This window comes from Cucurbita moschata, unplaced genomic scaffold (genome assembly GCF_002738365.1).
Source record: "Cucurbita moschata cultivar Rifu unplaced genomic scaffold, Cmos_1.0 Cmo_Scf00030, whole genome shotgun sequence".
Lineage (NCBI taxonomy): Eukaryota > Viridiplantae > Streptophyta > Magnoliopsida > Cucurbitales > Cucurbitaceae > Cucurbita > Cucurbita moschata.
The window spans coordinates 628,210-639,400 of record NW_019268546.1 but is presented as its reverse complement, the minus strand read 5'-3'; the positions used below and the strand labels follow the sequence as shown (position 1 = coordinate 639,400).

The 11,191-nt window shown below is 34.0% G+C and overlaps 1 protein-coding gene across 1 annotated transcript in view; it reads left to right on the top strand.

Annotated features, from left to right (window-relative positions):
* The first annotated feature begins 6,700 nt into the window (after positions 1 to 6,700).
* Positions 6,701 to 11,191, top strand: part of LOC111464459 — an 8,482-nt gene continuing 3,991 nt past the window's right edge. The window contains exons 1-7 of the mRNA XM_023108665.1: positions 6,701 to 6,916; positions 7,001 to 7,176; positions 7,278 to 7,330; positions 8,345 to 8,459; positions 8,834 to 8,956; positions 9,357 to 9,507; positions 9,721 to 9,854. Of these exons, the coding sequence (XP_022964433.1) occupies positions 6,812 to 6,916; positions 7,001 to 7,176; positions 7,278 to 7,330; positions 8,345 to 8,459; positions 8,834 to 8,956; positions 9,357 to 9,507; positions 9,721 to 9,854 (857 nt within the window). The 5' untranslated portion in view covers positions 6,701 to 6,811. The remainder of the gene's footprint in view (positions 6,917 to 7,000; positions 7,177 to 7,277; positions 7,331 to 8,344; positions 8,460 to 8,833; positions 8,957 to 9,356; positions 9,508 to 9,720; positions 9,855 to 11,191) is intronic.

Genomic DNA, 11,191 nt, shown 5'->3' with positions numbered 1-11,191 from the left:
AGAATATTGTAATTAAAAATTAAAAAAAAAAAGGAGAGATTGGGATCGCTATCCATAATACATGTGCCTCACTTCATCTTCTCAACTCTTCTCAATGCCACACTTTGCATCTATTTTTTCTTTAAGATTCAAACTTTTAATTCGTTGTTGGGATTGATTTAGCTCTCGTTATCGTTCTTGTAAATATGACAAAAAGATTAATTCGGTCTAGACTTTGATATCGATGTCGTTGTATTATTCAAATAATATAGCTAACCGTGTAATACTCATTAAGTATAAGATTAAGGAGAGAGAAAAAACAAATGATCGAAAAATAAGAAAAAAATTGGATGGATCACATGTAATAATCATTGAGTATAAGATTAAGTATTAGATATTATAATTACATAATGATGCTTGGAGGTGATTAGTGTAATACAATCAATTAATGAAGCGAGACCTATATTTTTTGATTCTCGTTGATTGATTACGATTTCCAAGATTACCCTTTATTAGTTCACTATATTAGGATTAGGGTTTACGACCAAATAAAAAACGAAAGGAAGAAGGTAGGTATTTTAGCGGATAAAAGATCGTTAAGAGATGATTAGTAATACCCTGTACTTGAAATAACGATAAATTGTTGTTTTGTGATCTAAATTGGATGTGGGAGCCTATGAGCTGGTCAACAAGACATGGGAGCCTCAGCTCATGCATCAGGATGGGCTAGACGTAGCAAAGTGACGACCCAGGAGAGAATTTCTCATCGGTAGCGGAACAGGATATGGTTATCTCAAGGCACAACACGTCCTATAGGCAAGGAAGACACCCGATTGGCCCGACTTTCCCAAATGCCCACCACCGGCCCTAATCCTTTCTGGGTAATTTGATCATCAAGTGATTCGGCACAAACTAAGAAATTTCGAACAAAATGACCCGAATTGAAAGTTTTTTACTACCGTAAAGGTTTGTTAAAAATAAGTTGTACATATTTTAACCAAAATACTATGTCAAGTCTCGCCTTACATATTCTGAGTCTACTTCACTTTATCAAATGTTGCCATGTCATGTTAAATCATATTTTTCGTTAGTATCGTCAATTATTAAAATATATATTAAGTTAGATTTAAAATCTTTAAAAATTTGAAAATTAAATTTATAATTTAATAATTAATTAATTAATTAATGGGAAGAATCTAAGTTTTTTTTTGTAGCATTTTTACAAAAAGAAATTTGTCTTTTACCTTTTTAAATTCTTTTTCATAAATATAAATTAAAATATATTTTTTTTATGAGAGAGAGAGAGAATGGGCCCACTCCCAAAAGCAAAACATTAGAAGGCCCACTAAAATGTGGCCCGAAACGATTTTATGATCCAATGTTGTTTTGTTTTAAATTGACTTTACATATTGATTGAGACTCCATCTTTTTTTATTAAAAAAAATGGTAATTTTTTTTTATTTTTTTTAAATAATTATAAATATCAAATTTATACCAAATATACTCCTATGTTTTAAATTACAATATTACCCTTGACTTTTTATAAACGGTTCGAGACTATCTTAAATAAGAATCCATTAGAATATTAGATGAAAAATAAGAAGAATTGCGCATCTGTATGGTTAAGAGTTTGGGGCTCGAGTCGAAGTTATCTCCAATAAAATTATAACGAACTTGTGAGAGTCTCACGTTGGTTGGGGAGGAAAACGAAACACCCTTTATAAGGCGTGAAAACCTTTTCCTAGCAGACTCGTTTTAAAGCTTTAAGGAAAATCTCGAAAGGAAAAGCTCAAAAAAGACGATATTTGTTAGCGGTGAGTCTGAGTCGTTACAGAGCTACTTTACAATTTGATTCTTTTGAACTTAGAATTAAGGTCGTTACTGCATGCATGCTAAAATATAAATATATTTAATTTTCGGGATATTCCATTACTACTTTATGAAAGCCATATTCATTTTTTTTTTACTTAAAATCACCTCTCCGTGTTAACTACTTAGAATATATTTTGCACGGGTACTATATGACCATGTTAACTACTTATTTCAAATTGCTTCTAAAACTGAAGACTATTCCCACAGTCCAACGTGTGTTATTTTAGCATGTTTTGTCTTTACTCACGAAGAATTCATAACAGATCACCCAACGTCATCATATCTCAAAATGTAATTTTCTGTTATTCATATATCAATGATTTACTCGACAGAGAATATTTACTTGTAATGTTTTATTATTTTTTTTTTATAAAGATTAAAAAATGGCTATAAAACTATTTTAATATATGAAAAGAAAAAAATGATTTTGTTTTATTATTTTTTTTTAATGAAGATTAAAAAATTGCTATAAAACTATTTTAATATATGAAAAGAAAAAAATGATTTTGTTTTTTTACATGGAAATGTCATCCTTGACACGTCAGCCACGTGAAATGTTGTTGGCTGACTAGGACTTTTTTTTTTTTAAAAAAAAATTAAATTAGAAATTCCGCCTTTATATTAAAAACAAAAAAAAAAGTTCGACCAATCGTTGGTCTGGACTACTCTTGTGAAGTCCTTCCGGGAAGCATAAGAAGATGGCTTAAGAAATACACGTGTGCTTACTTTCTTAAATCATTTCTAATGAAAAAAACAATCTAATCTTTCGAGATTAATTTTACCCTCTTTAAAATATTTAATTATCGTTAAGTTTTAATATTTTAATTAAGTTGTTATAATAAGATTTAAAATTAATCTTTAAACTATTTTTTTAATTATTCGGGTATTACTTTAGTTTTGAACTATACTTTAAAACTTTATATTATTTTTATCCGTTTACCATTCCTTAGTTAGAATTAGTCTTTATAAATTAATAAAATTCTCATAAATAGTCAACACTTTCGAGATTATGTATGAGGTTTCAGAATTAAATTCGTACTTTTTTTAAAAAAAATTTATTTAGTTCAACAATTATAGAACGAGTATCAAACCACCTATTTTTTTAGATGATAATTAATATCTTATGCACTGAGTTATGTTCAAATTGACAAATTAAAATTTAATTCGACGAATTGATGTTATCACAAAATATAAATATTTTAAATGTCGTGCACGGTTTTGTTATTTGATTTCAACATCATTAAACAAAGGCTCGATTGGATCAGCCAGTATGTTCTACCTTAATTTTATTCATGCAATATACAACTTTCAAGTTTGTCACTCGAACATAACTCATCTAGTTAAAATATAGATTAAATGCTCGAATCTTTTACCATACACGAAACGGGTTTGATTCAACTACTCGTGATATGAACCAAGAGACTTGGAAAATATATTAAAAAAAGCATTTGTGCTTTTCTTTAGCCATTGGCTAAGTTTCTTTGCAATTCTACGTAGTTTAGGTTGCATGTAGAATCATTCAAGCTCGACATGATCAATCTTGCTTGTGGAGTGATTCGAATCTCAATCAAGTGTTCTTGTCTTGAGATATTTGATCAACAAGAATCATTGAAGTTAGACATGATCGATCTTGCTTCTGGAGTGATTCGAATCTCAAACAAAGTGTTCTTGGCTTGAGATATTCGATCAACAAGATAATCCGAATCTTATTCCCCTTGTAGTTGATTCCTTATCTTATTAACTCGTATCGTGGACTTTGTGAAGAGATATGGATACAATAAGCACCTACCCGAATTGAAAAAAATTAGTAGACGTGAAAGTTTTCATATCTTCACAAGCATCGGGAGGTGTCCATGTGGTTGATGGGATTTAAAAAGAAAAAAAAAAAAAAAAGTAGCATCCATGAGACATTGATTTTGACCTTATGGATATGACATTAAATTCGAACAAAATGTTTGGCCAACAAAGAATATGAAATTGGGCAACTCTAAATAAAAGATTGGATCTTAGGGGGGAAAATAAATTAAAAGATGACCCTATTTTTGAAACATATAGTCCTACATGCCCATTTTATAAATATTTTGGTCTTTTGGGGTTTTTTTTTCTAAATTTAAAAAAAAAAAATTCAAATTTCAAAAAATTGACCCGTCGTCTGGAGATGAGAACGAAACATTTCTTATAAGGGTGTGGAAACTTTTCTCTAGCTTAGGCTGTTACAAACGGTATCAAAGCTAGACACGAGGCGGTCTGCCAACGAGGACACTGGCCTCCAAGGCCCCAAAAAAGAGTGGATTGTGAGATCTCACGTTGGTATCAAAGCTAGACATTGGGGTATTGTGCTAGTGGGAACGCTAGCCCCTAAGGCTCTAAAGGAGAGTGGATTATGAGATCCTATGTTGGTATCAGATTCAAGGCCCTAAAGGAGAGTGGATTGTGAGATCCCACGTTAGAATCAAAGTCAGACACCAGGTGGTGTGTCAACAAGAACGTTGGTCCCCATGGTCCCAAAAGAGGGTGAATTGTTAGATCCCACGTCAGTTGAAGAGGGGAACATGAACCTTATCAAAAGGCTTACGAGTATCCAACTTAAATTAAGACCAAAATTCAAATAATTTTTAATTTTGTTCGGTATGCAATCACTTGAGACAATTTTCCAGAAAACCCAAACCCTAATTTTTAATATTTTATTTTCTTTCGTTTTCAATATTTGACAAGTTCATAGAGACGGTTTCACATGTATATCAAAAGACGGCGTCCGCTTTAATTTTTCAAAGTTAGATAAAATTTTATATTATTTTAGAGAAATAAATAAGAGATCATGCACATGTTTATGTCAACGTCTTGCAATTGTCTATTTCTTGACCTTCACATTCATACATCAAAGTTTTATCTCAAACTTCAAGTGGGAAATTGGCTCATCCACTTGTTCTTTATAATGGGTTTTGAACTACTCATAAATTTTAAACAAATCCATCAAAATCTCTTAAATTATATTCTCGAAAATATGATACTATTAAGAGGCACGAGTTTGGAGGTAGACTAAACCTAAACTGTGACACTCGAGTAAATGAAGGGTATATTAATAAGCTGAAACCACGTCCGAATGAAAGCCTGTGAGAATATAATGACTCAGAAATATTTAAGAAAATTTGAAAGTCCTATCATACCAACAATGTGCACCTTCCTTTTTCAGTGACTCAGTCATAAAAACTTCAAAGTTAAGTGTGTTTAGTTTGGAGTAATTCTATATTAGATGTTCTCCTGAGAATTTTCTTAAAATGCATGTGAGTGAGAACAAAACATGCAGGAAACACTTAACTCATGATGGTTGAGTGGGTTGGTAATGAATGAGATATCTAAACATGACGTCAATTTGCGCTTCTTTAAATTAGAGTGGGTTTGGAGATTCTCCAAATTATATGGAATGGAAAAAAAAATTATATATATACATATATATATATATATGTATGTATTTATGTGTATATATATATGTAATGTATTATATATGTATATGTATATATGTATTTTTTATTTGGTCCATATATTTTTTATGTTGAGATTTAAATGTTGTTTTTATTTGACTTTTGAAATTTAAAAAATGACTTGCTTGAATCAAATTTGAATTTGATTTTTAATTTCTAAATGGTCCCTCATAAATTTTTTAATTAAATAGGCCCATGGATCTATTGTCCCTTATCTTATATAAAATCAGGCCCAGCCCTTAAATAGGCCCATGGATCTATTGGATCCACCAAAATCAGGCCCATCCCATGAATCTATTGTATCCACCAAAATCAAACCCAGCCCAGGGATCTATTGGATTCACCAAAATCAAGCCTGGCCCATGGATCTATTGGATCCACCAAAATCAGGCCCAGACCATGGATCTATTGGATCCACCAAAATCAAGCCCAGCCCATGTTTCCATTGGATCCACCAAAATCAAGCCCAACCTATGATCTATATTGTTCATTTTAATTTTCAATTAAATAGGCCCATGGATCTATTGGATTTACCAAAATCAGGCCCAGCCCATGATCTATGTTGTTTTTTTATTTTTAATTAAATAGGCCCATGGGTCTCCCAGCCCATAGATCGATTGGATCCACCAAAATCAGGCCCAGCCCATGGATCTATTGGATCCACCAAAATCAAGCCCAGCTCATGGATCTATTGGATTCACCAAAATCAAGCCCAGCCCATGATCTATGTTTTTAATCCAATAGATCCCTGATATGATGTTAAATTGATTGATGATAAATGTTAAAGTTGTTTTAGGATGGGTATGAAAATTAAAAATATTTGATCCTTGTAACAAATTGCTAGTGACTAGTGACATGTTTGTAACAAATTGCTAGTGACTAGTGACATGTTTGTGATTTTGTGAATGTTTAATGATATTTATGATGTAAGATCTGTACATCGGTTGGAGAGAGGAACAAAATATATTTTTTATTAGAGTGTCAAAATCTCTATCTAGAAAACACGTTTTAAAACCTTGAAGTTTACGGCGATATGTAATGGGTCAAAACGGACAAAATTTGCTAGCAGTGGACTTAGGGCATTACAAATTTTATAAGAGCTGAATACCGGGTGGTGTGTCGGCGAGGTCATTGGGTCTTGAAGTGGGTAGAGATTGTAAGATCCCACATTAGTTGAAGAGGAGAACGAAACATTTTTTTAAAAGGGCGTGGAACCTCTCAAACCATGAACTTAACGGCCTAACCGACCAAAGGAAGCAAATATAAAAATATAAATTTAGGGTTATTTTATTAATTTTGTCCAATAAAAAATTTAATTAAGATTTGAAAGATTAAAGCATGTTCCACGTGTTGACACCTAGCTCAAGTTTTCACCAGATAGACCGTTCTCCCGAACTGCGCAATGCAGTCGCGCCATCGCTACAAATTCTGGCCAACAGTCCCTCAGCTCTGCTCAGACCAAGAAATATAGCTTAGAGATGGCGGTTTCGTTTTCGCCTCTGCATTTCAAGCCTTCCTTCTGCTTCTCCGCCTCTCCCCTTCCCAAATTTTCCTGCTCCATTCGCCCTGCCGTCATCCTTCCTGTAACTTCACTCTTTCCTCTCTTTCTATCTGTTTTCGTTTTCAATTTGAATCGTAGCAATGACGATTTCGATTTTGATTTCTAGGGTTTGGGGAACAACTCCGGGGACTACGACAAATTAAGGCTTATTTTGCAAAAGCGGTACGGAGTTCCCTCCGTGGTTGTTAAGGTGTCGAGAATCGACTGGCTGAGGAATGCTGCTGGATTGCTTGATCCTAATTACTGGCGCGGCACTCTCCGGCCTCGGCCTGTCCTCGATTGGTACTTCCAATGTCCAATTTCATTTGTTTAGGCTGGGATTTGGGATATACTTTTTGCGTGCGTTAGGGATTAATTGCTTGATTGTTTAAGCTGGTGAGCAGGTATTTGAACAAAACTGATGAGGCAATCCAAGAAGCCAAGGAGCTTGCTCAAGGTGTTTATCTTCGTTTTTGCCTCTTACCTTTGCCCTTTTTTTATTTTTTTTTATCATTTTTATTGTTCTGATATATTCTTTGAGGGATGGTTTGGGTTTGTTTGTCATTGAGTTGGGAAGCTGAGTTTGGATTCTTAGGCTACTAAACTCACCTTTTAGATTCTGGGTTGAAGATTCTAGGTGGATAACTTAATAACACTCTCAGATTCTATATCACACTTTACTGCATAATCCAACCTTGCAGTTGTATCAAGTCAAAGGAGCGGACATTTGTTTGATGAATTCAACGTTGTAACGGAAGTGGAAACAAAAATCGATCGCACTCACACACCCACAAATAGAAATTAAACAAAGAGATACAAAAATTTACGTGGTTCAGAGAGAAGAAATTCTCCTATATCCACGGATGACAACCAATCTTAATAATCAAGTGTTTACAAAGAGTATATCTCATACTATCACACTACAAAATCTCACTCAACACAGTTTCTCCCAAATGTCACTAGGTAAAAACAAAATGACACTCAATTTCAATGCCTCTCAACCATCCTAGACAACCTTTTATATAAGCGTAGAAGCATTAATGTCATACATGAACCAAGATGGTTCATATATCAAAATGGGTGAAGAACAAAAAATGGGTGATTCATGAACCTATTCTTCATGACAAAAGTGGCCTTGGATGCTGATGGCTGCATTATACTTGCCAAAACACTAGCTGTAGGCTTAGCAATGTTTTTCATTATGGTTCATAGCAGTTATAAGTAATATCACGTTACTTCTAAAACATCATTATTCATAATGTTCAAGCCATGGCTTGGCACTCTAGGATGGATCTTGGGAATGGAAGGTAACTAATTAAGTAGAAATTTGCATACCAGGAAAGAATAGGGAAGTGATGCGACAGAATTTTTGTCCAAAAGCTCAATGAAAATAGATTTTTCCTCTTCTCATTCTTGTTTTGCTGAACTTCATGAGTTTCTGTTCTCATCTACTATTTTTCAACAATCTTAGGTGAGGCTTTGTCCTTAATTGGGCACTCAGCAGGCGGGTGGCTTGCACGAGTCTACATGGAAGAATTTGGTATATCTCATATTTCCATGTTGCTGACTCTTGGAACCCCTCACCTGTAAGTTGAGGCCGAACTTTATGTTTATGTATATGTTATACATTAAGCTTTCATAACATAATGATTTCAAATGTGATGTACTATAGTTGCAGAGGTTAGCCAAGGCGAATATTATATGGAGTGGATATCGATAGTAAAACGGTGACAAAGACCAAATAATTCACTTTTTTAGAATTCAATTACTAAAATAGACATTTTGAAAGTTTAGGGACAAAAAGGAAAATATAAATGTATCTTTGGTCGTATACATAAAACTTTTTTCATAAGAATGATAGATTACGTGTTTGAATGAATGGTTGTTGTATCCTATCATCCCGAGCTTTGTTAAATTTTCATGTTAAACTAACAGTAAGATTAACAATGGTTTTTTTTAGGCCACCTCCAAAACATTTGCCAGGAGTGATTGATCAGACGAGGGGGCTTCTGAATTATGTGGACAAATACTGCTCAAAACCTGGTTACAATCCTGAATTGAAATATGTATGTATAGCAGGAAGGTAAATGGAAACTTTGAGATCTCACTCTGTTTTCTTTGCTTAAGAATTCAATTTGTTTCGTCTTTAGGTGCCAGTGTGGCCTTATTATCTGGGTCAAATTTTAACCTTCGTTATCAAATTTATAAGAACAGTTTGAGTCTAGAAACAAACTTAGAAAGGAAAACTATGTGGTTCTGTACTATGATTGAGAGAATTATGTAGAGATAGGAGAAGAAAAGTTAGAAAAACCTTAGAACTATGTCAAGGAGAGGGAGGTTATGAAAGGAAAGAAAAGTAGAGAAAAAACAATGAAACTTTGATGGATTATCAAATTAACTATGTTAACTTCAGACTTTACTCCTTGAGTCTACTTATAAAAATGTACTGAGAACTGTGTCAAACCGGGCATTGCCAAATGCAGGTACATCCAAGGGGCTCGCTTGTTCAGTTACTCTGATGCAAACACCATTCCTGCAGCTGCTTCCATCACCAACAACCAACCAGCTCCAGAGTTAACCATCGCAAACACACCCACATTCCGCGCTCGCTTCGTCGGGCAAGGATATAAGCAGGTAATAAATTTAAAAACATTGGACAATTGATGGTATATTCATTATGAATATAGAGCAGGTTAGTATGATATGTATACTAAAAGTTGATATGTATCATCGACCAAAAGATCAAAATTTTGAATCTCTGCTCGGTTCCATATATTGAACTAAAAAAATAATAATACTAAATATAAATAAAAATGCTAATGTCGATGTATGACTGACATGATTCAGGTGTGTGGGGAGAGTGAGGTATGGGGAGATGGGGTGGTTCCAGAAGTGTCTGCCCATTTGGAGGGAGCTATCAACGTTAGCTTTGATGGAGTCTATCACTCCCCAGTTGGCTCTGATGATGAACTCAGACCCTGGTATGGTTCCCCCTCTATTCTTGATCAATGGGTTCATCATCTTCTCAATTAATCTTCTTGCTCTCCCCTTTCATTATCTGTCTTAATTGACTCTCAAATCAATAAATTTATTCATTTTTCCATTCCTCCTTGTTATGTTACTTCTTGTGCACTTTCGTTTATAATCTAACAAACTAACACTAACATTTAAATCCAGCTCCATATTGTTTGTAGTTATTTTGCTAGTTATTCCACATATAGGGATCAAATTTTTTAGTTTGTTCAAAGTGATTTAAACCATTGGAAATATTCTTATGAAGCAAGGAGACCAACATTGAATGAAAACCATTTAAAAGCTAGGCATAATCAATAATAAGGTCTGGGTATGAAATATTTTCTTAAAGCAGAGGCAAACCAAGGAGTACACAAGATTAGCCAAACACAGCACAACATCATCTCAGCCATTTGGAAGACAGGTTGAGAGATAACTGTTAGAACAACTAAGTCGATACATGCATTGGAAGTTTGACGGTCAACTAGACGACTTCACAAAATGAGGGGATAGCAATTTTCCGATCTCTAAGAATCCCACATTCTCTCTTCCACCAAATATAGCCTTTAGCTTTTCATCACAATTGATCTGCCTCTTATTAGCTGGGTTCTGCACACCATAATGTGTGTTATATATCAGCAAAATCTTCCAAATAAAAAAGAAAAGGAAGAAAAGAGGAACTACTAGGTTAATCTCTACAGTTAACACCATTAACAGGCATCAAAGCCTGGTTTAGCCTTTTATGAACTTCAATGAAAGTATTTTTTACACTCAAAGTTGGACATCAAGGGGGCTTTCCTAAAAAATATTGGACAGGGATTTAGGTAGGAGCTCCCACCTCTGAGTAGCAGCTAACTTTTTTGAAGAAGGGCACAAACCCAAATCCATGTGACAATAAATGCATTTATGGCCAAAATAGCTTGTTGATTATTCAAGGTAGATAAAACTTGGGAACAGAGGGTAAAGATGCTTCATGTTCATCTAATAAATTACAAATTCGATCGCTAAGACTTGAGAATTATTTGGTTCGTGAACTAATAGTGGGAGTTTCCCTATAAATTAACCTATTTTTCGAATTCAGAACTTCCATTGCATGGGCCTTAGATTCAGCAACTAAGTACAAAAAGGAAGAGACTATATGAAACCAACACTACATCCAAAATTTCAAGCTCTAAGATGAGTTAAAATCAACTTTCAAGGCAATCTCAACAAAATGAAGGAGAAATTAACGAGGCAAACGAACAGGCTGCAGGAAACAAGGAACTAGAGCAACAATACACACAAAAAAAAAAAAAAAAAAAAAAAA